The sequence below is a fragment of the Etheostoma spectabile genome, chromosome 7 (genome assembly GCF_008692095.1).
Source record: "Etheostoma spectabile isolate EspeVRDwgs_2016 chromosome 7, UIUC_Espe_1.0, whole genome shotgun sequence".
NCBI lineage: Eukaryota > Metazoa > Chordata > Actinopteri > Perciformes > Percidae > Etheostoma > Etheostoma spectabile.
Window position 1 is genome coordinate 16,918,038 of NC_045739.1, and position 25,833 is coordinate 16,943,870.

At 38.9% G+C, this 25,833-nt stretch overlaps 4 protein-coding genes across 6 annotated transcripts; 3 read left to right on the forward strand and 1 right to left on the reverse strand.

Annotated features, from left to right (window-relative positions):
• Positions 1-3,440: 3,440 nt before the first annotated feature.
• On the reverse strand, positions 3,441-9,477 carry dnajc16 (DnaJ (Hsp40) homolog, subfamily C, member 16). Its single transcript, XM_032519965.1, has 15 exons — positions 9,258-9,477; positions 8,658-8,839; positions 8,518-8,584; positions 7,764-8,079; positions 7,470-7,654; positions 7,214-7,318; positions 6,944-7,102; positions 6,701-6,831; positions 6,374-6,557; positions 5,955-6,134; positions 5,785-5,861; positions 5,529-5,609; positions 5,215-5,304; positions 4,938-5,108; positions 3,441-4,792 (listed from the first exon to the last, which is right to left on the reverse strand). The coding sequence occupies exons 2-15, from the start codon at positions 8,828-8,830 to the stop codon at positions 4,345-4,347; spliced, it is 2,367 nt and encodes a 788-aa protein (XP_032375856.1). The 5' UTR covers positions 8,831-8,839; positions 9,258-9,477; the 3' UTR covers positions 3,441-4,344.
• Positions 9,478-9,573: 96 nt separating this feature from the next.
• Positions 9,574-13,283, forward strand: casp9 (caspase 9, apoptosis-related cysteine peptidase). Of its 2 annotated transcripts, XM_032519976.1 has the most exons (11): positions 9,574-9,711; positions 9,813-9,965; positions 10,086-10,296; positions 10,440-10,523; positions 10,607-10,668; positions 10,849-11,031; positions 11,121-11,210; positions 11,394-11,541; positions 11,655-11,843; positions 12,012-12,121; positions 12,241-13,283. In XM_032519976.1, the coding sequence occupies exons 2-11, from the start codon at positions 9,834-9,836 to the stop codon at positions 12,343-12,345; spliced, it is 1,314 nt and encodes a 437-aa protein (XP_032375867.1). In that variant the 5' UTR covers positions 9,574-9,711; positions 9,813-9,833; the 3' UTR covers positions 12,346-13,283. The 2 variants fall into 2 exon arrangements, with proteins under 2 accessions (XP_032375867.1, XP_032375868.1); XM_032519977.1 differs by having other exon boundaries at positions 9,709-9,965; positions 10,855-11,031.
• A 3,939-nt stretch (positions 13,284-17,222) lies between these two features.
• On the forward strand, positions 17,223-20,366 carry LOC116692017 (L-rhamnose-binding lectin SML). The gene is made up of 9 exons (XM_032519986.1): positions 17,223-17,334; positions 17,450-17,482; positions 17,562-17,621; positions 18,014-18,149; positions 18,792-18,901; positions 19,204-19,248; positions 19,421-19,553; positions 19,646-19,749; positions 20,305-20,366. Exons 1-9 carry the CDS (start codon positions 17,310-17,312, stop codon positions 20,325-20,327), a joined length of 669 nt encoding a protein of 222 aa, XP_032375877.1. The 5' UTR covers positions 17,223-17,309; the 3' UTR covers positions 20,328-20,366.
• A 681-nt stretch (positions 20,367-21,047) lies between these two features.
• Positions 21,048-24,164, forward strand: LOC116692016 (L-rhamnose-binding lectin SML). 2 transcript variants are annotated; one of them, XM_032519984.1, is made up of 9 exons: positions 21,048-21,181; positions 21,739-21,771; positions 21,880-21,942; positions 22,447-22,582; positions 22,827-22,933; positions 23,021-23,065; positions 23,213-23,345; positions 23,834-23,937; positions 24,072-24,164. In XM_032519984.1, exons 1-9 carry the CDS (start codon positions 21,151-21,153, stop codon positions 24,095-24,097), a joined length of 678 nt encoding a protein of 225 aa, XP_032375875.1. In that variant the 5' UTR covers positions 21,048-21,150; the 3' UTR covers positions 24,098-24,164. The 2 variants fall into 2 exon arrangements, with proteins under 2 accessions (XP_032375875.1, XP_032375876.1); XM_032519985.1 differs by having other exon boundaries at positions 21,892-21,942.
• The last annotated feature ends 1,669 nt before the right edge of the window (positions 24,165-25,833 follow it).

The window sequence follows — 25,833 nt, forward strand, 5'->3', positions numbered from 1 at the left end:
AAACACACACAAACACACACAAACACAGGATACAGTCAATGAGGCTCCAGTAATTAAAACTGAACACAAGGAGCGGAACATACATGGATACACACAATATCTCACACACATACAGTTAAAGGTTTGGCAAGTAATTTGGTGAGGGACAAATAATCTGAGAGGAAGGGAGTGGCTTTCCTTTAGCAAAACACTGAACATTGTCAAGCCACTATTACCTCCAATAAAAACACCACACCTCATAACAACAGACTCAGTCCAGAGTAACCAAGGATTTCTGCAGCAATAAGGAAAACCCATCAAATATGAACTCCTCTAAACAGCAAGAAGACATCTACTTCCATTCCTTTTTGACCTCTCCTCACTTTATTGCATGTCCCCGCTCCTTATTTCTCTACTGTATCAGTTGAGTAAATAGTCATAGGAGCCCTTAAATGCTGTATTTACAACATAGGTTCAATACAGACGGGTCAGTGAGTGCAAGAATGCGAGACAGAGGGAGACAGACCGAGACCAGTACAAAGCATAACTGTACACTAAGCCCCCCCACCCTTAGTTACTGTTGCTACGCCTGCCAAGACGTGCAGTTTACAGTAGGTACATTTCCATCCCCTGAGATGAAAAAAGTTAGTGTATCGATAAAAGCAAAATTAGTAGTACACCAGAAACAGACAAAAAAGTCCACTATGTGTAGGATAATAAGGAGACAGTAATGTTTCTCAGATTAATACATGAAACATACACATGCCATATTTAAATCACATTTTCAACACTGTTTTCCACTGTTTGAGATTTGACTGGTTCATTTTTAGTTGCATCATCTCAGTGCGTCCTCTTTTTCTGCAGTGGTCTAATGGCACCCGACTGGGGAATTTGTGCCACCAACTGTTTATTGTGATACTCTCAACTCCTAATATTCCGATTACAGTAGTGGATGGAAATGCCCATTTTCTTTTGCGGTTTCTCAGGAAATGAGTAAAGCTACAAAGGCCCATGCAAAGTGCAGGATTAGTGCAGGATTGCTGGTTAGCTTTAAGCGGTAGTATTATAATGCAGAATGACGGCAGAATAGTTGTTGTTGCACAACTGCTGAGCACCGTCCGTAAAAAACAGTGTGGGGCAAAATACATGCACACAACAGTTCTTTGACTGATGTTCAATTCTAGCATATTATGAGGAGAATATAAACTCTTAATAAAACAAACTGGCCCAAAAACTTTTTTTACCCTTTTTTATTGTCTTAAATTTTAATCTTAAATATTTTTTTTTAATTATAATTTCATAATATACATTGCCATTTGATCCATTGTTAATATAAACGTTTTGACTAATGGAGTTTAGATAAAAACATGACTGGGACCACTTGCCTGTGACACATTGCACCTCACTTCTCCCCTTATTTGAGAAATGCGTTGTGTGTTCTACAACCTTCAACCTTTTCTGGACGTGACACTGCAGAAATATTTTCTAACGTGCCACTACGACTTGTGTTTGAGTACCCTGGGTTGGACCAGCATAAAAAGGAACAGGAATCAAATCTGCAAATGAGGACATAACCTATGCATAGACCAGAAACTAAGGGAAACTTCCACATTTGCTTGAAAATTAACAAACCTGCTTCTGATGAAACGGTGCCCTCTTGTGGCAGAATTACAACACATCATTGTAGGAGATACAAAAACATTATACAACATGTTCACTAAAAAAACTGTAATACAAATCTATCAATTAACATCAAGTTCAAGTTACTTTATTTGTAACCAGAGGTAGATTTTGTTTGCAGTAGTTTTTAACACACATTATTAAAATAGAAAAGTTCTTACTGGTCCAGATTATACTTAAATATAGATGTAAACTAAATACAAATAGTACAAAGAAAGAAAAACTAAATTAATTAGTAAAAATGTGTTTAGGTTGTGAAAACATACACTACCGGTCAAAAGTTTGGGTTCACATACACATTTTTATTCCTCTCCATTATAGACAGAATACCAGCTGATCTGAGTGGGTGGCTGATCTTTAATGCAATATCTACATTGCCCATTATCAGCAACCATTCACCCAATGTTCCAAAGGCACATTCTGTTTACTAATCTCATATCATTTAAAAAAACTAACTAGAAAAACATTGGCGAACTCTTTTGCAATTATGTCAGCACATAATGTAATCTGAAAACTGCTGCCCTGGTTAAAAAAACAATGCAACTGATCTCAGCTGGTATTCTGTCTATAATGGAGTGCAATGGAAATTTGTGAGTGACCCCAAACTTTTGACCGGTAGTGTACATAAAAGTTAAATATAATAAAGAAATACATACTGTAAATAAAAGCAACAATAAATAAACACCGGTGCAAATTGCTATGACTCACTCCTGTGTAATGGCTGCAGGGACAGAACTGTTTCTGCGTCTTGTTGTTCTACACCTAGGGGTTGTTCTACAGAGGGGAGAGGCTGAAACTCTGTGTCCAATGGATGTGAATTTTTGTTTAAAATTGAACCAGTTATGCGCAAAAGACGACATGTTTATTGGAAGGTTGTGGAGTGAATACAACTTTAGCCTATCACTGCAGCAATGACCAACACATGAGTTGTTCAGACTAGCAGATAAGAAAAGCCATGGCAAATATCCACATCGAAATCCAGTAAGATGACCTTTACAGCAGGAATAATTAATGCAACAGCAGAGGTTAGGGCTTCAAATTTGTGACAATTGGGATGATTAGAAAGATGAAAGGGGACAGAGAGAGAGAGAGACAAAGAGCGGTTATCTTCTGCTAACAAATGGAAAGGAAATGGCAGTAATAAATAAAGAAAAAGCTAAACTAATGGTTAATTCTTGTGTTAAGGAAAGTTGAACGATTGGTAAATGAAACAGTATGTACAGCGTTATTCAGAGAAACAGGATCATGTAAGGTGACAAGGTGGATTCAGGAAAGAAAGGGGTACTTTCCAGTGTTATGTATAGAGGATAATATAGGAAGTTAACAAAGAAAAAGTAGCCGCTGTGTTCTTTGATGTAGAAAAAAAGCGTATGACATCCCATGGAAGATGATTTTCATTCCGTTACATTCAATGGGATTTAGAGGACTATCCAGGATCTAAAATTTCCAGTAAGTATGAGGTAGAACATGAAACACCATGAGAAACACACCCTACACTAGTCCCAATTATGATGGTGATGGTTATTTGGAGAAGACAGGGATTTGTGGAAAAGAGAAATTTGGCTCACTCATTTGTCTTGATTAAGTCTTATCTAAATAATAATTGTTATTTTAGTTAGATTTAGGGAGCTGAGATTATCCAGGGCTCCCATGATCTAAACCTTGCTGGATGTAATGTCCACCCACTAACACCAAAGATGCATGGCTTGGCGTTATTTCTTGTCAAATGATAAAAACCATAAGCTTGTAAGAAAGGCATAAACATAATACAAACAACGTAATTAATAAACATAAAGCATTTTATTACAACCACCAAGAGGATAGATGGACAACTGTAGACCAACTGAAACATCTGACATCATCTTTTACAATAACTTGTAAAAGAAAATCTTAATAAAATCTAGAAAATAAAAACATAACTACAGCATTTTGATACATCCATGTAAAACATTCACCTTATCTTTTCAAGATACATACTCTTTAAAATACAGATCCCATAGATAACATGATTATGTACAATATATACACCACAATGTACCCACAAAATGATATCCATGACAGTTTTTACACTCAATGTTGACAAAACAAATTGATAAACCAAGCGAGCACACAGGAAGTTTGACTTCACTTTCATGTCTACATAATTCAAGGTGACAAAATGATAATGTATCAGTCAATCGGGGCCATTTGGGAAACATTCAGAAAATGATATTGCTACATAAAGCTACTGGCTAACTGTTATTAAATAGACCAAGGCTTTGTCATTACAGCAGTGTGCAACACTGCACAAGCAAGTCAGCATTCAGGAGGTCATCCATCACTGAAAGACAATGGGCTGAGATGCATAACAACGCAAGACATTTTAGTGTTAAAAGACATGCATCTCCATTCACAGTATTTATTACTGAAGGCCAGGTGGCCACAGTGATTTTTCTTTCTGTTAACAAGGCTGTAACAGCAGCAGCATTAGCTTGAATAAAATATGACTACCAATATTTGACAACAGCATGCAATGATTGTAAGAGGGGTGCACTAATGGACCTGTCCCACAATAGTTGCACTAAAGCCAAGTTTGTTATACTGACCCAACTTCTGTGCATCTGTTTTCTGTAATAGTGGTCTCAATAAAAAAAAAGAAAAAAGAAAAGATATCTATAGCCTAACTTCAGCAGAAAACACCTCAATCTATTTACTGGGGGTGATTTTGTCAAGTCCTGGCCATGTCGGGATGTAGTAGCGAGGCAAAGTGCCTTCCATGAGCCTTTCCATCCACAACCCTAGACGGTCCAGTTTGTGGTGGATCTGCAGGGTGGATAAGCTGCGGGAACGGTTGGATCTGCGCGGCGGGTGGTCGTCACGTGAACTGGACCTCGACCTCCCCCCTGAAGTGCCACCTTCATCCTCAGATGACTTACTGTCAAGGTCTTCCCCGGTGTAGACGGGCTTGAACAGACAAAGGTACTTTTTGTGCCCGTTAAGAGCCAGCACGTAGCCGGTGTAGTCCATCTCATGGTTTCCCGCATTACCTTCGTCCGCAACGATCTGCATGGCGTCCTGGGCATATTCCAGCAGTGTGTTCATCCACTCGCCGTGCTTGTCAATATTCAGGAAGGAGAAATGCAGCGTCAAGCTCCTAGGAGAGTGTTGAAAGAATGAATGTGATGAAGTATCTATAAACAGGTTCGCTTTATACGAAACAAGAATGTTTTAAAAACAAAACATGATGGACTTTGGAATGGAATTTGCCCCACACAAGGAAAAGGAAATCTTTAGCTTACCCAGTGAAGGAGTACACCTCTTTGGCAAACTTGCTAAGGAGGATGTTCTTGGAGGCGTCAGTGAGCACCAGCACTATGTTAATGTGTCCCGGCCTCAGCTTCACCAGGTTGCTCATGTAAGTGATATCTGTCAGCTCCGTCACCTCCACAAAATTCTTCTTGGGAGGCCGACTACAATCAACAGAAAAAAAAGAAAAAAAAAAGGTTTAACAACATGATGATGAATCCTGCACTTGATGAAACTTTAATATGGAAACTATAAAAAAGGTAGTCTTGCCTTGAAGCACTATTGTTCCCGGGTGACCCATTCTCTGCTTTTGTTCCATCTTTTGCCTTTGGTTTAGTCGGCTTATCTTCACTTGAGTCACTGAAAACACACGGAAAAAAGGTTTTCCCTAAAAGGGATACGCAGACGCAGAAGAGTAAAAAATGAATGGCAGTATTACTTTGTGTTCTTTGGCTTGACCTTAGCTTTCGCTATCCTCTAGTAACTATCCTCTATCCTGTATCCTTTACACTAATCCCAGGATTGTCTGATGGTGCTATAGTTACAGTTTTGATGCTCTAAGATGTACGGGTTAAGCAACCGACCTGAAGGCCTGGATGACCACAGTTCCAAACAAGATGAACAAGGCAGAGAAGATGAGAGACAGGAGAGGCATCATCTCACGCCTGCAAATCATCGCAGATGTCTTAGTGCAACTAGACACACTGTATTTACAGTATTTATAGTTACTTATTATTGTAGTGTAATGTTAAAACTTCAGAAACATTCCACCATTACATTTTTACATATACATGAAATGGCTTAAGTGAATCTGAAATGAAACGAAAGACTTGTACCTACCAGTTGTTATGCAGAATATCGTCGATGACTTCAGAGAGGTAATCGTAAGATGCATAGATCCATCGGATTACAAACATCTATAGGGTGCGATTATTACATTTAGTAACAGGTCTGATGGTTGATGTTTAACACTGATGAGCATTGTTCAAACCCACTATTTGAGAACTTACAGAGGCAAACTCGTTGTTAAGTTCGGGCAGCATGGCGTCATGGACGAGGATGGACGGGTCTTTCTGAAGTCGCTCCAGCTCCTCCAGAAGACACTGCTTGTCTTCCTCACTGCCATTCCAGGTGGTCACTGGCTTAAACAAGGCCTTCCCTGCAGCGTTACGCCTCTCCAGGATCACCACCTGAGTAAAAACAGCACTCAGTCCGCTACTGTGAATCTTGAATAACACACTACTTATGAGGAAAAACATTCTCAAGTCCTTGCACCAATACATTACTCCACTGATTATTAAAACAAATATGCTGAGGTAGTGTCATACATTCCATATCCTAAGGCGATACCAATTCTTAAATCCCCATTTGTGCTTTAGCTTCATGGTTGAATTGACAGTTGTAGTGTTTGACATGTATGTAAGTGTACCTGTGCTGGTGGCGGTCCACTGTCTTTGTTCTGCATGAGAGTGTCACAAAGAGGTTGCTGCAGCCGTTGGTACACATAAGCAAATCTCACAACTTCCTTGGTATTGGTGGAGGCAAATGAAAGGAACGCCTGGTTCCCAAGAGAAAAGGACTCGTCGTCACCTGTCATCAGCAGGACACAGTATCTTAGGGGAGGAAAGACAAAACAGTAACTTAGTAAATGCAAACTACATGCCTTAAATGTGGAATTTCCAACAAAACATAATATTTTAATTGCCTCTGACTTATTTACAGATGTTAAAAAAAGAAATATGTTTGGTTCTCTTACTTTCTGCGTCTATGGAACTGTTTGACAGGACAGAGCTCATCAAAGAGCTTCTGATTGACCAGCCGCGGCACAAGGAGGAATTTGTTGTTTGACATGAACTCATCAATAATTTGCTTTTTCATTCCTTTAGCCTAGAACAAACATAACAGTGTAGAAAAAAAAGTGTAAGGTGACATTTCAGTGGACAAGGAGTTCATTGTATCAGATAACAGTGAGTAATAGCTCCCTGCTACTGTGATTTACCTGTATAATGTCAGCAGGCTTGTCAATGCTCTCTTTGAAGATCAACATAGTTGGAGCGTAAGTGTTAATATTGAACTGTTTCTGGAGCTTAGCCGTCTCTGAAAGGCCCTGGTCCACATAGCCAAACTGCAAGTAGTCCTTATAAGCAAAAGCTGCCAGCTATGGAGATGCAGAGATAAATGATTGGCATGTTTGTGTCAGTGATGTAATTACTATCAGTGGCACCTGAGATACATTTCACATAAAAAACCCTGCAAGACAAGAGCCTACTTTGTAAAGCAGAGGAACGACAGGCACTTGGTCAAACAGAAGCACATGTGGCTTGTTGAGCTCATGCCAGCTGTTCAAGAAGTGTCGGTCATTCTTGTCGGTGACCTTAAAGTATAGAAAATACACAATGATTAATTCATTTTGAATATATCTACCGTATATCTATTAGCAATCTGTTCACCGGCATTTTACATTTAAAGCAATATTTTAGTCATCCACCCTGTAATATACTCCATACACAGATTTAATCACTTACCCATTCCACAAGTCTTTGAGGAAGAAGGTCTTCTACAAACTGTCTCAGGTGCTCCTTTGCTACAGCGTAATGGAAAAACGTCACTTTGCCATTTAGGACTCCGAGTATTGATGGGGTGCGATGAGCACCGAGGTGATTTGCTAATCGTCTCTCATTGCCAACATCCACCACACCTATCCCGACACCTGCAAAGACAGGATGTCCACACAAATCAACCTTTTCAACTCGCTGTATGCAATTTCACAGGCAGCAGCTGCTGGATAATTATGGATTATTTATAGGTTAATGCCAAACCTAGAGTCTCCATCTCTTCCACCACCTCTTTCCATACAGGCTCAATGTGGATGCAGCTGAAGCACCAGTCAGAGGTGATCTTTATCAGGTATGGTCTCTTGGAGCTGTCAGGCACCACGTCATTAACATACTGCTTGAAGTGCAACGTGTACTTGCTGTCAGCAAAGTCCCTTTGGGTCTTGCTGTTGAAGGGAAAGTTGTAGAAGGACTCATCGAAGTTAAAGGTGTCCTGGCGCGGACCGTAGCCGTATGGCTGGGTGTCATCAGTCTGCCCGTAACGATCATAATTGGCACGTTTGTCTTCACTGGAAAGGATCTAGATATCGGATAGAACACATATCAATATGGCAGACATATTATGCAGGTGTAACAGGCTTTTTATCAAAGCTTAAATACACATACTAGGGCTGCAAAGATTATTTTCATTGTTGAAAAATCTGTTGATTATTTTCTCAATTAATTGATTGGTTGTATGTCAGAAAATTGTGAAAAATGTTGATTAACTCAATTAGTTTGCTTTCTTAGAGGAGTGAAAAAACTTGAAAATATTGACATTTAAGAAGCTGGGTCTAAGATAATTTTTTACTTGTTTTCATCAAAAAATACCCAAACCGATTAATCATTATGAAAATAGTAGGCGATTCATTAAATAGTTGACAACTAATCAATAAATCTTTGCAGTTTCAACACATACCCAATGATATGCACCAGCTGCACAATGCATTGATAACTTCTATTTGGAAAAATGACTAACCTCATAAGATTTGGTAATCTTGATGAACATGTCCTCGGCACCTGGATTTTTGTTTTTGTCTGGATGCCTTGAGAAGAAGATGTGTATTAGTTAAGAATGAGGTTCATTAAAGCAAGTTAGTGTTCTTTGAAAATATTTACCATTCTTTTGCAAGACGCTTATAGACCTTCTTTATCTCAGCCTGGCTTGCACTCCTGGTTACTCCTAAGATTTTGTATGGATCCATCTCAGGCCCAGCATGGGTTGCCCCAGTCAGCAGCACTGAGAGCACCAACACTACAGCAAGTGGCACAGACATCTTTGACCCTGCCATCACAGCAACCTTTAACACATCAAAAGAAGTATCACCATCACAATTATAAGGTGGATTTATTCTGAGGACCTGAAAAAATGACACAGCTTTTAGCTGACTTGCAAATCTGAAACAGCGTTCCCTCCATACTGACGTTAGCATAACGTAACGTGAATGATGAAATATGAAGAAAGCAACCGGGTAACGTTAGCTAAATGAAAATGGCATTATATAGCATGCTAACTACATAAGCTATAGGCAAGCTATTTAATACATGTCAGCTAGCTACCTAATAAAGCAACAGGTATTAAAATAATACTCCTGCTGACATGTCACTGGGCTGTGACATAGACGTTATTCTTCGAGGATAAAAGGTTTTTTTCCCATTAGGATTAGTTGCGTTGATACAGAGGCTAGCTAGCTATTTCAACGCAACAGCTCTATTTACCTCAAGCAGATGCAGTCAACCGGTACTACGCCACATATTTGGTGAAGGTTTTAATGTTCTTCAGCTGCTTGTTAACACCATAGACTGCATAAAATAGCACAGGGTGTGCTCAGCAGCATCCCACTGGGAGAGCTCACAACCTGCTGCTGCGAAGCAGCCAGGAGTGGAAGGGGGAGGCGCTCAGCATCGAAATTCATTTTGGGAGATTGAGTATTTAGTGACATCCTATGCTTCGTTTGTGTATGCTTGGTTTATTACTAGTCGTGACGCCATTTTGAGTGTGAATGTGTTGTAGTAAAGAGGCCGTGTGGCAGCGGCGCGCGGTAAATCTAATCAAACGCACCCCATTTTTTCTCTTTCGTTTTCTCTCAGTGGACCAATCACATACAAGGGTAATGTAAACAAGGAAATGTCTACTGCAAGAGAAACGAAACATTTCTAGTAAAGGAACAAGGCATTTCCCTCTCACGAACGAGATTATTGTGCACTTTTTTAGAATACCGGATGTTTCTGTAAGCTTTTATGATACTTCTCTGTCTCACTGCCCTCACGTAGGTTGTTATTAGTGAATGGAGAATGGAGGAAAGCCACAAGAAGATTCTTCAGCGCAATAGGGTCAGTCTTGTGAGAGATTTGGACCCATCGAAACTCTATGATGGACTTCTTGAAAAGGGAGTTTTTACCCAAGACATGATCGATGAGATAAAGGTAAGACAGCGTGTGTAACGTTATATTACTGCATCAAGTTCTTAGGTTAATTATTGCATTAGTGCATATTGCATTCAAGGTAATGTTATGCTGGTACACATCTGGAACTGTGTCTTTCAGAGTTCTGGGACCAGACGTGACCAGGCAAGACAGTTAGTCCGGGACTTGGAGACCCGTGGTAGTCGGGCCTTTCCATTATTTCTGGAGTGCCTTCAGGAGACAGATCAGCACCGCCTGGCGGAGCTTCTTCAGAATGGAGCTCCCACAGTTCAGATACAGCCTGTAACACCCACTCCGGTTGTCCGCCCTGTTGTCCAGCCTCTCCCAATTTGTAAGTGTGTGATTTTATAATTAACTAGTATAACTGTCTTGGGGGGGGACAAGACGTTGTAGGCACATTCTTCCAATAATTTGTAACTCTGGTTTAAATAGTATAACACTAAGGTGGCTCATATATGTGCTCTTTGTTTATAGCCCCTCCAATGGATATTGATAAGCAAAGAAAAGATGATGTTCCTGTCTACCCAATACAGAGACCCAGTACTACTCCCAGTCCATGTAAGATATGTGATTAATTTACATGCTGGTAACAGTCTGGGAGGTTTCTTGATGCTTAACACATATTTATGCTTATGTCACAGCACCTGAAAGGGATTACTTAAGACCAAGGCCACAAGGCAGAACTCGACGGGATAGTATTCAGGTAAGCATCATTTATTGATCATCCACCTTACAACCAACAGAAAGACAAAAGATGTTGTAGATGCAAGCTCAGATTATATATTTACATCATGCATCTTTCTCTGCTTTGTGTGTGCATGTGTGTGTGTGTGCATGTGTGTGTGTATGTATGTATGTATGTGTGCACGTGTGTGCGTGTGTGTGTCAGAGCTATAAAATGGATGCCAGCCCATGTGGACATTGCCTCATTATAAACAACGTAGAGTTTGAACCTAAGAGCGACCTGAACAATCGCAACGGGTCCAACATAGACTGTGACAAGCTGGAGAGAAGATTCAAGGCACTCAACTTTATTGTGGAAGTGAAGACTAACCTGAAACAAAAAGTAAGAGTCATTTCTTCTGCAGCACCTTCCACCACATGTAAAACGTTGCAATCTTGGTCGTAAAGCTTACAGCTGTTTCTTCATTTCAGCAAATCAAACATGGATTGTCAGCTTTATCTAAGAAAGACCATTCACAATATGACTGCTGTGTGGTTATCATTCTTTCCCATGGGACTGAGGTAAGTCATGTCCTGTTAGTCACGTTTCTCTCCGACCTGCTCAAATTCAGATCCAGTCAATGTTTCAAAGTTGATGTTGTTGCATGATGATATTGAAGCTTTGTAGGTGGAATTCTTCCCCATTCTTTCTTGATGTACGACTCAAGTTGCTCTACAGTTACTCTCCATCATTTATGTTTATAGGTGAATCACAACCGGTTTCCTGGTGCCGTGTATGGTGTGGACGGACTGCATGTCCCAGTTCAGCACATCACAAACTACCTCAATGGCCATTATTGTCCATCTTTACAGGGCAAGCCCAAACTTTTCTTCATCCAGGCCTGCGGCGGAGGTAGCTAACATTGAGTGTACTGTTGAATGACTCAAAGTAAAGAAGCACGTGTAAAATCCATAATCCCTGAATTAAAGTGGCCTCATAGGGAAACATTTGTTTTTATCCTTGAGGTGAAAAAGACACAGGCTTTGAGGTGTCCCCTGACGAGGTTGAACCATCCATCGGTGGAGCAGATGATCAGACGGATGCCATTCCGATGTCCTCCAGCAGCGACTCTCTGAGCACATCTGATGAACCAGACGCCAGAGCCACGCTGCCCACCCCGAGTGACATTCTGGTGTCCTACTCTACTTTTCCTGGTGTGTGTGTGTGTGTGTGTGTGTGTGTGTGTGTGTGTGTGTGTGTGTGTGTGTGTGTGTGTGTGTGTGTGTGTGTGTGTGTGTGCATATACACATCTGTGTTTATTTTGAGATGAACTTGACTATGTGCTATGTATGTCTTCCTAATGCCTAATGTGACCAACACAGGTTATGTTTCTTGGAGAGACACCCAGTCAGGCTCCTGGTACGTCGAGACACTAGACCGTATTCTTGATGAAAATGCTGCAACCCATGACTTGGTCACAATATTGATGATGGTGAGCTTCTCTTGATATACCGGCAGAATTGGCTAGGGCTCTATTAAATCTCCTTCACAATTTAGAGCTTTTCAAATTAAACGTAAACACACATGATTTTTGATTGTGCTTATTTCCAGGTTAATAATGAAGTCTCCCAAAACTCTGCAAAAGGGGTCTACAAGCAAATGCCTGGTTCCTTTAATTTCCTCCGCAAACTTCTCTACTTTCAAACGCAAGCATAGCAACAAAGTTCAGCTTTACACTTCTCAGTTTCACTTTAAGAGAATGTTCTATTGTTCTATGTTCTAATTGTGCCTATTTCATGACTGTAATTTCTTGATCTTATGCCTCAGCAGAGTTGCAAAGTGTATGAATTTGCTAAATTTGACTTTTACAGATACAATCATGTCTTACTGTACATTTTTATTGTTTATCAGTTGGTGTTGTGTTTTTAATTGTTGGCGACTTTTGGGTATAGGTGTCATCTTGGGGAAAATCAATTCTGTACTGTGAAAATGTGGTTAGGTTAGGTTTTTTTAATCTTATCTTTCTGTCTTATCTACACAGGAAATGTAAGGGAAATTGATATAAACTGATTTTTTTCCAGTTTCTTTTGCCTCTTATTACAAGTCTCTTTAATCTACAGATTTTTTTTAAACAGAATTTGTGTGGAGTTATTTGCTGAAAGTAGGGTTTGAGACATGGGAATATTTCATTGACTAGATTTGAGCCACATATGAGAGTTAAATGTGTCCTCTCATTTCTTCGAGGATTATGTTTGTTTTCTTGGTATGCCGGCTCACTTTTACTTATTTCATTAAACTTTAATGGCCTATTTATAAAATAGGGGTGGGAATCACCAGAGGCCCCACGAAATGATATTATCATAATACAATATTATCATGATACGGTATTATCATGATACACTATTATCACAAAACAATATGATCACAATTTTAAACATGTCACAATATGTTGCAATTTATTACCTTTTTTCCAACTTCAAATATGTCTCCAATAGATAAAAAGATACATTTCCCTGTCCGTTCATCTCGCCAAAAATGTTATTGCTGCAACCTGGGATTGACAAAAAACCCAATTGATGTTTTTATTCTAGTACCAAAAAGTTAAATTCTAATGTCCAATTTATATAATAAAAGATCAATACGTGGTTTTGTGTATTGATACAGTATTACTGTGAAAATACCATAATACTATGCCGTATTGATTGTTAATTAACTGAAAGCTTTTAAAACTGAAAGGAAAGTTATTTACTTGCTTACCGTGAGATCGTGAGGCAGGGATCAACTGAAGTCAACTGAGTATAGACAACTGAACGGAAATTTCTTTTTTTCTTTTTATACAGCATTTTGGGCGATGTCAGTTGAACACATTTACACACACATACATGATGTTTCTTAGATCTAGACATGGCTTTGAACCACTTATATGTTTAGTTCAACCCTTACTCCCCATTTTCTCGTCTTTCCTTTCTAAATTGTGCCTATGTCTTTGTGACCCAGCCAGTTCATTGTTTGTCTGTAGATTGAGGGTACTCCCAATTTCCTTGTTTCCCACACATGTATCAGAAGATATATATCTGATTTATATAATTTATTATTAATTACATTGGCTTTGAACAGCCTAATTAGTAAAGTTGAAGACCCTATCCATAATGCAGTACCTTAATCATGGCACAAGTGAGTTTTTATACATTTATGTATATCCTAATATGCCTATCTCAGCTTTATCAATACATTTGATTTCTTGATTATAATTGATCATACAACAGCGATAACTAAACAATGTCTAATAACGTCTTTGCAATAAGAGTGTACTTTTCCCCCCATAACTACGTTTGACTACGAGATCCCCATTGAAGCTGAAGCATTTCATATTATTTGGCTGATCTGCTGCTTATTTATACATCTGTTTTCTACAGCTATTTAGTGCAGCTCCAGCTGGCAACACACACTGTGCTACACTCCCTTAAGTGCACAAAGTTGGCCAGTGATTGAGTGAGTCATCTGACTGGACCCTAAACTGAGTCACAAACACCAGTATATGGTGTTTGTGACTCACAGAAGACTTGAGATCTCACAGGTACTTTCTCTGAGTCTGTTACTTCTACCAACTGCCACCAGGGGTCTATAAAAAAAAAATAGAAATGGTCCCATTTAATATGTATTTTTAAACATGTGTTTACCAGCCGAGACAGCGATGCCGGTATTGTTTTCTCCTTGTCAAATTGTGTTTGTGTGTATTCATGGCAAACTGTAATCCTGGAGGGTTGAAAGTAGGGTAAGGGGCCTCTCAATGTTATGCCCCTGACCCAAGTGGCGTCCTTCTGATTACTGAAGGCCATACAAATTAATTGTGGTTCTGTGTTCGTCTTTGGGTTATCATTATTGTGTATTCTCTTCTTCCTTGTTGTTGTTTGTTGTATTGTTTGACATCTTACACTGTTTGGAAGGAAGCTGTTTTTCCTAATTCATTATATTATCACCAAAACATCGTCTCGTATAGGGCCTTCGGCTACAGTGGTTTTGTTTGTTTCCTAACTAGAATTAGAGATCACCTTCTGATGACATATTAACACCTGGCAAAGTACTTAAGACTGCCTCTCTGGTATTTCCTGCTACAGTAGGTGTCTCTAGGACAACATTGTGCAATGGTCACACACACACACACACACACAGTCACAAGCTTAAAACACATCACTGTCATGGCTAGTAAAAAATTCATTTTGGTTTTTTTTTTAGGCCATGAATCTCTCAACCTGTCGGGCCGTACCTAGATCTTCATTTGAATAACCATTGAATCCCAGGTTCTCACGTCTTGCTGCCTGACATGTTAGTGCCAGCAGAACATTGTTGACTGGAACATTTTCTTCCCATTTTGGATAATATTTTTGCCAGTTGTCTTGAGTCATCATGAAAAAAAAACATTTTTTGTTTTCTTGAAGTTGCTTTTCCTACTCCCACTTGCCTCACGTTTTTCAAAACAAGTCCTACACATTTCTATTTCTCTGCACAGTTTTTCTACCACCTTCAGGCTCATTATAATTGGTTGATATTAACTCAGATCGTAAATGTGCTTTATTTTATTCAATGTTACAGTTTAGCTTTAAAATGTAAGACAGACAAACATTTTTTTAAATAATTTTTGCCAGCCTCCTTTGGATATTCAAGTCCTTCTGAATCACATGTCTTAAACCAAGTATCAGTGATGTACAGAAGAGGATTAGGGCCACTGGTGACAAAAATGTATGTGAGTTCTAACTTTTTTCTCAGAATTCTGAGAATAAAGTCAGAACTCACACAAATGTTTCACCAGTGGCCCTAATCCTCTTCCGTAGTGATGATATACTCCATAAAATGGCAATATATATAGACAGAAAAATACCAGGTCATGTCTTGTAGTTTTAAGCCCTGATGCTAATACAATAATATACATGGATAGCGTACAGAACACTAGATCACAGTATTTTGTCAGAAATTATGAAGAAACAGATTTGGATATTAAATGGTCCTATTTATTTACAATATGCCTCTGTTTTAATTCCCAGTAACTCATGACGGTGTGACAGTAAGCCATGAACCTTAAGCCTTTTATTATTTAGCCCACATCTGAAAATTTCCTGTGTGAGCTGCACGACATAGATAAACAATTCACATTCAACCAATTTACAGTGCAACTCAATTCAACCATCATTTCAACACGCTTAATCAAAACAAAGAAAAGACTCAACTAGGCCACATGTATGCAAGCGTATTACATTCATCATAAAATCCATAATTACGAGATCAGGATATTGTAATTTTGAGAAAAAGATCTTGTAATTTTGAGATGAATGCATTTTTACAAACTTTGATGTACGGACCATAGACTGTATATTTAACACTAACGGTCTATGGTACGGACCGACATCATCACCAAAAGCTTGTAGCTACTCATCTTTGTCTTCCTTAATACAACATCCGTACAATGCGTTTTTATTTTGATTTGGGTTTGAGTCATTTATATAATGTCTTTAAATACTACAGATAGGATTGTTATCAGTTTGTTTTTCCACAGGCACCTCAGGACTTTGAGGTTGTTCTGGCGGAAAGCCTTCTGATCTGTTGGACATTAGTGTTTCTGCAGGATCAGTTGAACAGATACGTCCATTAACTAATGCTCTCTCTAAAGTTAGAATAGAAGTATTACGCAAACTTAACCCAGCTGAATTTAATGTTGCCTCTCGGTGGTAGGCCTACAGTTCAGATCACTGAGCCGTGGTCTAAAGACAACTAGCTAGCCCACATGGTGATGCCTTCCGGGTGTTTAAAATGATCTCACAGGATCTTATCTCAAAATTACGAGATCAGGATCACTTAGTTACGTGATCTTTTCCCAAAATTATGAGTTATTTTTGTGTAATTGCAAGGTCTTTTCTCAAAATTACGAGATCAGGATCTCGTAATTACGAGACAAGATGTCTAAAAAAAAATCTATGGTGAATGTAATATGCTTCTGTACACATATACTGTGACTATGTCCTATATTTAAGTAAATCATGATCATTCCCATAATATAAACCTAATCACAAAGTGGACACTGGATGCAAACTTCAGATCATTCTTCAGTGTCAAGGAACTGGAAAAAAAGGTTTCCGTTATACACACACATTTCTTCCAAAACATACCAGGCAAGCCATTTAGATTGATAAGTCTTTTTAGGAGACAAGTTTGTGTTCTGATGCGCATACAAAAAGTTGCGGAAAAAAAATAGGTATTGATACATATTTAGTTTTGTTAGTTCCACATACATAAGTAACCTGAATATGGCAATCATTACAATAAAGTATTCATTGTATTTAGTTGCAGTCATGTTGATCCAAATGTTTTTATTTCTTACTTTGCCATGGCTAAGAGTAGGAATGGCCAATATTTTAAACAACTGCTGCACTTCTCATCAGCTCCCAGTCTCCCTCAGTTTCCCTGTTGGCATGTCTGTATGCTCGGGCCTCTTGACTGGATGTCTGCTGTCCCTCATGGTATTGTCATGGTATTCTCATTTTGGAAATTTCAGCCAGCTGAACCGGAGCCACTGGAGTCAGCTTCAGGTTTGTTTTGCACAATAGACGTTGACTCCCCTAGATCCAACTGAATAAATACTAAGTGTTTCTAAATCCACTATTATTCTCACTGGTTCCTGCTTAACCATGCTCGGCCTCAGCAACATACTCTGTGAGTATGCTGATGACTATAATAACAAAAAGTCTTTTAATCAATTAGTTTAGGCTGACTCATTAAGACAATGTAAATAAATGTGTGCGGTCCTTTTAATGTTTCTTTTTTTCAGTGCTGGCAGCAACCTATGTGCTTCTAAGTCCAGGTAAATATCTCTGGATGCTTGAATACACATATTTACGTATATGCCTTTGTGTTAAACTAATACTTCCATATGATTTTAGGTGTTGCCACGGAGACAGTTACCACCTGTGAAGTCAACGCTGTCCATCGCCTGAGCTGTGGTATGCCAGTATGTTCGTATATACAGCCACAACAGTGCATATTTTGGCAGCACTAAAGAGCTGGTTTGATCATTGCATTTTTGTTTTGTTTTATTATAATCATTTGACTAATCTGAGTGTAAAGGTATTAAAAAGGTTTAGGTGCTGAATCTTTTCTGGATTATGAAGAAAACAATTTGATATGTATGTCACGGGATGAACAGAATGAGTTGATCAGTAGTTAGGCATCATAATCAAAAGTGATTAAGTGTTACTGTCCTTGTAAATAACTTTCTGTACCTTGTTCTCAAGAAAAAGGTAAGTGGGTAGGTAAAGTGATCGCTGCAAGTAGACAAAAACAGTAATATTAGTTTTACTAATTTTCTAATTTCTTCCTCTTTGCTGTATCACAGATGGCGGAGTGATCAGTGTGAAGGAAGCGCTGTATGGACGTGCAGACAGTGTGACCTGCGGTGAGGGAAAACCTCAGGAACAGCTTGCCAATACAGAGTGCTCTCAAGAGGGCACAGTGGACATCCTCAAGAAAAGGTATTGCATGTACAGTCATGGAAGAATAATATACTGCTTTTTTATCATTACATGTATTCTAAATGCAGCTAATGAGATACTATTGAAATACTAAACAAAAACATACAACCACACAACAAGAACAATAGTTCGAACACGTGTATTACATGCATTACAATAAATATTACAAGCATCTGCAGTGCCATCAATTACTTCCATATTCAGTGTTAGACAGGAAGAAGTACACTAGATCCTCTGTGCTTTAGTATTGAGTGTATTCTTCAGCTTCCTTATCCGTCCTACAGTGACTAATTCTTTCGAGAATGAGGAAGTAAATAGTCTCTTAATGTCTCGAAACGCAGGTCTGCTGCAACTCTGCTCTTTTAAATCAATGCTAAAGACTTTTCTTTGTCATGGTGCCTTTTTAAGTAATTGTTTGTTTCTTACACTCCACTGTAACTTTTATTCTTGTATATCAGTCTGTTTCATTTGTTTTTCTCTTCAACAATTGTTTTTGTTTCTAACTGCTCTATAATGTTTTATGTGAAGCACTTTGAAATGCCTTGTTGCTAAAACTGCCTTGCCCCTCACATTGGCCCAAGTCACAGCACTGTGTGTCCTTGTGATTCTACTTGAATCATGCTCTTTATGTTCTCTGTGCAGGTGTGATGGAAAAAAAGTGTGTGAAGTAAGCCTGGATGTCTTAGGAGCACGTGATCCCTGCCCTGGCACTTTTAAATATCTACAGACCAAGTACACCTGCCTCCCAGCAAGTCAGTCACATGTCTGCATCACATTAAAGCAAAACAGCAAAAAGTCTATGCACTGTACAGGACATATACAGTATGTTCGTATTATACTGTTTGTGTGTGCGTATTTCCTGCCTGCCTGCCTGTGTGTGTGTGTGTGTGTGTGTGTGTGTGTGTGTGTGTGTGTGTGTGTGTGTGTGTGTGTGTGTGTGTGTATATATAAAAATAACAGAGTAAGCTAAATCAAATTCCCCCTCTTGTCTATAAAGTATGTCTTTGTTCTCTTCTTCTTCCAATGTTTAATGTGATTGCTGTTATTTTGACAGTTCACCATGTGACCTGCGAGCACTCTTTGGCATACCTACAGTGTGGTAAGATCACGTCATTGTTGTGTGTGTGCATGGTGGATTAAAATTACAAACATGAGCTCTCTAATATTTCAGCAGTCATCTTAAAATTAAACTTTGTCTTTGGTCATGATCACCCGCCTCTCAAAGCTAATTTTTTGTATTTGCTTCCAACTCTTCCTCCTCTTCTCGCCAGATGAAGGCCAGGTTATATCTATTTACCGTGCTGATTATGGACGCCACGACCTGAGCACATGCACCTACAAACGGCATGCTTCTGAGATCCAAAATACTGACTGCTCACATTTCTCAAGCACAGTTTCTGACAGGTACAGTTGTCTTTGTCAACGTGTACTTAAAGTTGAAAGCTCCAGCGCACATTCAAGCCTGTACTCACTAACACGTCACTCTGCCTCCACAGCTGCAATGGGAAAAACAGCTGTATTATCAAAGCAAGCAACTCAGTATTTGGAGACCCCTGTCACGGCACTTTCAAGTACCTGGAGGTGGCTTATGCATGTGGATGTAAGTAGCTGGAAGGCCAGTTTGCATAATTTCACTACTGAAGCCAGTCTGTGGTCCAAACGTGCAGTAAAACATGATGTGGAATAAAGTATGGGGTGGGGAACCGCAGTTATGAAGCAATCCAATCACAATTGTTTAAGAGGCATCACATACTGGGTTCAGTTATACAATGTTCTAAAGGTTTAGTGAGACAGAAGAATCGACTTTTCAGGGTTTTCCCTGCTATTATAAGGTCTTGGTATCGTGTAACACCCAAGCTGTTTTGGGCCGCACCTAAATCGAATGAAAGACTTTTCTTAGATCTAATGATTGTAGTTTGACTTCTTTCAGAAGGTTTTGTCTCAAAGCTTTTTAAGTGTTATCTAAGCAACAATAAAAAACAAAATCCTATAATATAAGCTCTAAAAATGCAAAGGTTTGGGGTTAGATTGGTTCTTGAGTTTAGAAACATTGTGCTGTGCTGATAAAGTGCAAAATATGTTCATTTAACCATCTTTCGGTAACACATTTTGCACAACCAGTCACTTAAATATAATGTATCTGTTTTTTTTGCAGATCCTTTCGTCACTCTAACATAGGCTAAATGTAGCCTTCTGAAATCACAATAAACGTACAACACATTTAACCAGCAGCATGTGTCTTGTCAGTTTGTAATTAGGTTTTTATTTTTTTTTTGCTTTTGTGCTAATTATAATTTAACAAGAATCTAAAGAAATGTGCACAAGCAAAGCTCCACTGCAGTGACTCCAAGTGTTATCTGGATCTTCCAGGAAGTCCAGAGACAAAAAAAACAAACAATAGGAGCTTTACAGTGTTCCAGGAAGTCCACAGAAAAATAACAGTTTACAGGAACCTCAAACGAGTTACTGTAAAAAACAACTAGGTAAAAATGTTACTGCAAATCAAAAATATGAAAAAACTGAGAACTGTCATTCGTTGCTGTAATGGACATCATGCATAAGGAAGACTATTTAGTCACACAAATGCATGAGCTTAAAAAAATGGGTCTAAACTCCTCAGTCATCATCTCAAAACAATGAGCTCTCCTTCAAGAATATGTGAGAAATGAGAGAGAGAGGATTGGCTTATTTGTTATGGAAAACCTGAACAAGTGGATGACTGTAACATCACCACAAGTAATGAACTTTGTATGCCCTTCTAATGAGTTTTGCAATGCTGTCATAAAATTTGTTCTGGGATTTTTGCATGTCGCACCCATGGTCCCACCTCATGATATTTCCGTAATGTGAGTCAGCATACTGATAAACCAATTGCGCAAGATCAAGCTATTGTAATGTAGGAACTATATAAGGCAAAGGCAGTTCTTGATCCAACATCCAGGCCCACAGGTCCAGGCAGCATCTGTCTCACTGTTTACCTCAGACCGGATCTTCTAAAACTATGCTCCACTTCAGACTCAGCACCACACTGTGTAAGTAGCCTGCAACTGACAACTATAGAACTCATTATATGGGTGTTCATGTAAAATTAGGAATTAAGTTTGATTTCTGCTGTTTTGCTGAAGAAGTTAAAGCTTTAATGTAGGCTATGACATAGGTGCTGAGACAATAGGCTAAATCCTTGTTTATTTGCCACACCAATATGCTACGTCCCCAAAACAAACAGGCTGATTTGCACACATAACTTGTATGTTTGGCGCAAAATGGTCAGCAGTGGAAGAAGTATTCAGATCCTATACTTAAGTAAAAGTACTAATACCACAATGTAACCACAAAAGAAAGTGCAAGTGCCTCAAATTTGTACTTCAGTGGGCCTACCTACAGTACTTTAGTAAATGTACTTAGAACATTCCACGACTGAATATGTTAGGTTATTTGCAGTGGAAATATTCTTCCTAACAATTTGAGCTATTTGTGACAAATGTGCATGGGACAGGGGTTTAGGATAAAGTAGGATAAAAGTTTTTTTAGAGAGAGACTAACTTTTGCTCATGTTGGCTGGCACATGACAGTGATGTTTCTTTTCCAGTGCTGGCAGCAACATGTTCGCTCATGACAGCAGGTAAATTATCTGAGTGAATGTAAAAACAATTATGCTTGCATTTATTTTCTGCATACAGTATGTGGCTTAAACACTCTGTAACTTGTTCGTTCATGTCTGTTGTTTTAGTTGTCTCCACAGAGAAAGCTATCACCTGTGGCGGCGACGGCAATGTCCAGCGCCTGAGCTGCGGTATGACTGAACTCTCTCAAATTTTTGGGTCCACTGTGAGTGGTACATTTAGGTTGGAAGGCCTTAATATACTGATTTAACAAGTATTGAGGCATTAAGAACATTTTTGGGCTTTAGTAACCAGAAAAATATACTATGGCAGAGAGAAACACCAAATACTTCAGCCTACTACAAACATTCTCAGCTGAGACTGTTGAAATTTTAGGCTCAGTCAATAGATAGATAGATAGATAGATAGATAGATAGATAGATAGATAGATATTTATTGATCCCAAGAAAAATGGGAAATTACGGTGTTACAGCAGCAAAATCAGTCTCACACCACAGAATATAAACATAAATGAAATACTAGGAAAAATATACATACATACAATATACAGGAAATAATAATAATAGGAATGAAATGTGACAATATGACAAATAATTTTTTTTGATTGCCATAGAAATATAATGAAGTTGTTGAAGCCGTCATATAACTTGTCTTGTTCCCCTGCTGTGTAACAGATACCGGAGTGATCAGTGTGCAGACGGCTCTGTATGGACGATCAGACACTGTGACCTGCAGTGAGGGAAGACCTCCAGCACAGCTCGCCAATACACAATGCTCTCTAGCGGGCACAGTTGACGTCCTCAAGAATAGGTACACATTACATGTACAATCATAGAATGATATACTTTGTTATTATTATTATTATTACTTGTATTCTAAATGGGACACTCTCTCTTAATTAGGTCAATGATTCAATGTCACTGAGCTTTCAAAAATGATTTAAATCATTTACATGAAATGAATCAAATGTACTACTTTGTTGAGCTAGCCTAGGAAAGTGTGTTAAAAGTTAAAAGTTGTGCTAAAAAAAATGCTTGTAATGTGTTTCCTACAGGTGTGATGGCAAGAGGCAATGTGAACTAAACATCAACGTTTTTACCACTGATCCCTGCTATGGCATCTACAAATACCTGGAAACCACCTACACCTGCCTCCCAGCACGTGAGCCACATTGTCACGTATCTGCATAAATAAAAGAAGCTACAGGTTTTCTAGAGTAATGTGATTTCCCTCATGTTGCTTTGACAGTTCACATTGATGCCTGCGAGGGCTCTTTGGCGCAACTCCAGTGTGGTAATATATATATTTTTTAATTTATGGTGGATTAATGTGATAAACATAATTACATTTTCAATGCAACAGACCTCTCTTAATCTTCACTACATTGTTGTCTTGTCCACCTCGACAATTGTAACAATTGTTCATCCTTTTGTTTAACAGATCAAGGGCAGGTTATATTTGTGTATGGTGCAGACTATGGACGTCGTGACCAGACCACCTGCATTTACCAACGGCCTCCCAATCAAGTTCAAAATATCTACTGCTCAAGCCCCACACCAAAAGTTGCTGACAGGTACAGCTGCACAACCTTTACTGAATATATTGTTAAAAATTAAGACTATTTCCTATTGGCACAGATCGCTTGGTTACGTTGCAAATGATTTAGAATTACTGCTAGGTTCCCTCAGTCAGTTAGGAAGTAAAATTGACAAAAGAAGGGATCAAAGAAGGGAGGCATTTCACATGCACAAATCATTCAAGGCCTAAGTAAATACATCTGGTGTTTGTGTCTTTCAAAGTATGAGGCATGCAGCCAGTGAAGCATTGTAGAAGCTGAGTTCAGTGTGTGATGTACTGCAGCAGGAAAGAAGTGCAACTGGGAAAAAGGAACCACTATAATAAAGTCTGAAGCCATGAGTGCATGGCAATTTTCTTTGCTAATAGACAAGCTGAGATTTTATAACACATAAAGAAAATCATCACCTTTATAACGCACACCAGATTTTATGTTCTCCAGTGTATTCAAAGCCTGTTCTCACTCATGTCACTTTGCATCCACAGCTGTAATGGAAAGAACAGCTGTACCATTGCAGCGAGCAACTCTGTGTTTGGAGACCCCTGTGTTGGCACCTACAAGTATCTGGACGTGGCTTACACATGTGATTGTAAGTATCTTATAGACCCATTTGGCTGTTCACTCAGGAACAGCCACAGAAATAACTCACAGCGACAACAATAATTAGTTGAATTACAAGTTACTTAAATTGTCTGAATTTAATATTTTCCGGTACTTTCGCAGATCCTGGGACCGATCTGCTTCCATAGAGTTTACTTATGTAAGCACACTGAAGTTTCAGTCATGTCACAATAAACATGCATGCAATCAAATACATGTATCGATTTGTTCATTGACTGGCCAAAACTATGAAAATAAAATCGAATTGGTAAAATTGCACGATTTGACTTTGTTCGGGCTGTCAGCGCACAGTGAAGAAGATTTGGTGTGTGACACTGAGCTTGTCAAGTTGTTGATCGATCTTCCTGACTCGTCTATGTTAAACTGGCAGAAAGTCATGTAGGACTTTACTTTACTTGAAGTTGCATTGTTATCTGCTTTTGTATTTTTAGCTGTTTTTTACTGCTCTTTAATCTTTAATTTCTTATACTGCATTGTAACTTTTTCTCATATTTTATCTGTTCATTTTTACTTTAATCATTTTTATGTAAATCACTTTAAATTGCCCTGTTGCTAAAATGTGCTAAATAAATAAAGCTGCCTTACCTTGCCTTCCCTAAAGCACACTGTGGTGCATTAGACACAGATTCAAAAAACATTTGGGCTTTAGATGATATAAGTCAGTCATGTCTATCATAATCAATAATATCTTTTAAATCCTCTTTTTTCAAGATTTTCTTTTTATCACATATAACTACTGATTACAACCACCTGCAGATATAAGGGCTTAATGAGTATGTGATGTCTTATAATGTGTTATCAATGCATTGGTTGAAACAAAATCAGACTAAAGCTGTGGTCCAACCAACATACTTACACTGCCCTCATGTGTTCAAACCATAGACTGTAAAAATAGCATCCCAAGTTATACATATGTCTTTTACAACAAAGTGTTTTGGTATACACGTTGTCTTTAATTTTGAAAATCAGTTTGTCTCTCAAACAAAACAAACTTTCCTCCCTGGACTCCAGCCTGCAGTTATCTAATGAGGATCTTTCAAAACACTTTCCTCAACAGAGAACAGAGAGTCGTAAGTAGCATTCTGCTTCTGCTTCCTCAGCTCCTCCGCCTCCAGATGAAGGTGTCTTATGAGTTATCTCTCCTTCCGACCCAGCGACACAACCTAACAAACCCGTGTTCTTATAAGAGTTCATGGTGACAAATACAATAGACCGTGTAACAACTGAACTGAAAATGACAAGAACTCACACAAGATTTCTCTGAAAGCCAATACAACTCTGATTAATTTAACCATGTGGTTTGTTTACTGCATTTGACATATTTTTTATGTCTGGCTGGCATTAGAACTGACATACCTTCAGCTGGGTAGATGGTTTGAAGCTTGTCTAAAAAAACACATGTGAGTATTTTTTGTTACTACACTGTACACTTTTTTTACACTGCACACAATTGTATTAGTCATGCACAACTAAACTGGTAGGCCTACAATGTATATCACCTTGGGAGGACCTTACCTGAGCCACCAGGGACCTTTGAGTGCATTTCCAGAATTTAGATTCATGCCTCCGACCACACAGTACACCATGTTGGTAGAACATCAGCTTGGGGCAGTCACTCAGGTCAGAGGGGATCTCACTCAGCTTGTTGTTAGAGAGATCCAGTACCTGGGAACACAGCAGTGGCGGGTCTAGAGGGGGGGCCTGGGGTGGTGCATATGATTGCACCCCTCCTTGTGCCCCCTCCATTGGGCCAAATTTGATTTCCATTGGATCAGAGTATTGTTACGTTGCTGCCTGTTCTGCCAATCACAGCCTTTCAATTTGGTAAATGGATATATACTTTAAACACACATTGTATGGAAAC

What these genes read in the sequence shown, in the direction of transcription:
- dnajc16 (XM_032519965.1), bottom strand. Translation starts at nt 8,830, where the DNA reads ATGGCAGGGTCAAAGATGTCTGTGCCACTTGCTGTAGTGTTGGTGCTC. An exon ending in CAGTTCCATAGACGCAGAAA is followed by an intron (nt 6,558 to 6,700) that starts GTAAGAGAACCA and finishes TCCTCCCCTAAG; the next exon opens with ATACTGTGTCCTGCTGATGA. An exon ending in GAGGTGTACTCCTTCACTGG is followed by an intron (nt 4,793 to 4,937) that starts GTAAGCTAAAGA and finishes ACACTCTCCTAG; the next exon opens with GAGCTTGACGCTGCATTTCT.
- casp9 (XM_032519976.1), top strand. Translation starts at nt 9,834, where the DNA reads ATGGAGGAAAGCCACAAGAAGATTCTTCAGCGCAATAGGGTCAGTCTT. An exon ending in CAGTACTACTCCCAGTCCAT is followed by an intron (nt 10,524 to 10,606) that starts GTAAGATATGTG and finishes CTTATGTCACAG; the next exon opens with CACCTGAAAGGGATTACTTA. An exon ending in AGACTAACCTGAAACAAAAA is followed by an intron (nt 11,032 to 11,120) that starts GTAAGAGTCATT and finishes TCTTCATTTCAG; the next exon opens with CAAATCAAACATGGATTGTC.
- LOC116692017 (XM_032519986.1), top strand. Translation starts at nt 17,310, where the DNA reads ATGCTCGGCCTCAGCAACATACTCT. An exon ending in GTGGACATCCTCAAGAAAAG is followed by an intron (nt 18,150 to 18,791) that starts GTATTGCATGTA and finishes TTCTCTGTGCAG; the next exon opens with GTGTGATGGAAAAAAAGTGT. An exon ending in TTTGGCATACCTACAGTGTG is followed by an intron (nt 19,249 to 19,420) that starts GTAAGATCACGT and finishes TCTTCTCGCCAG; the next exon opens with ATGAAGGCCAGGTTATATCT.
- LOC116692016 (XM_032519984.1), top strand. Translation starts at nt 21,151, where the DNA reads ATGCTCCACTTCAGACTCAGCACCACACTGT. An exon ending in TGTCCAGCGCCTGAGCTGCG is followed by an intron (nt 21,943 to 22,446) that starts GTATGACTGAAC and finishes GCTGTGTAACAG; the next exon opens with ATACCGGAGTGATCAGTGTG. An exon ending in CTACACCTGCCTCCCAGCAC is followed by an intron (nt 22,934 to 23,020) that starts GTGAGCCACATT and finishes TTGCTTTGACAG; the next exon opens with TTCACATTGATGCCTGCGAG.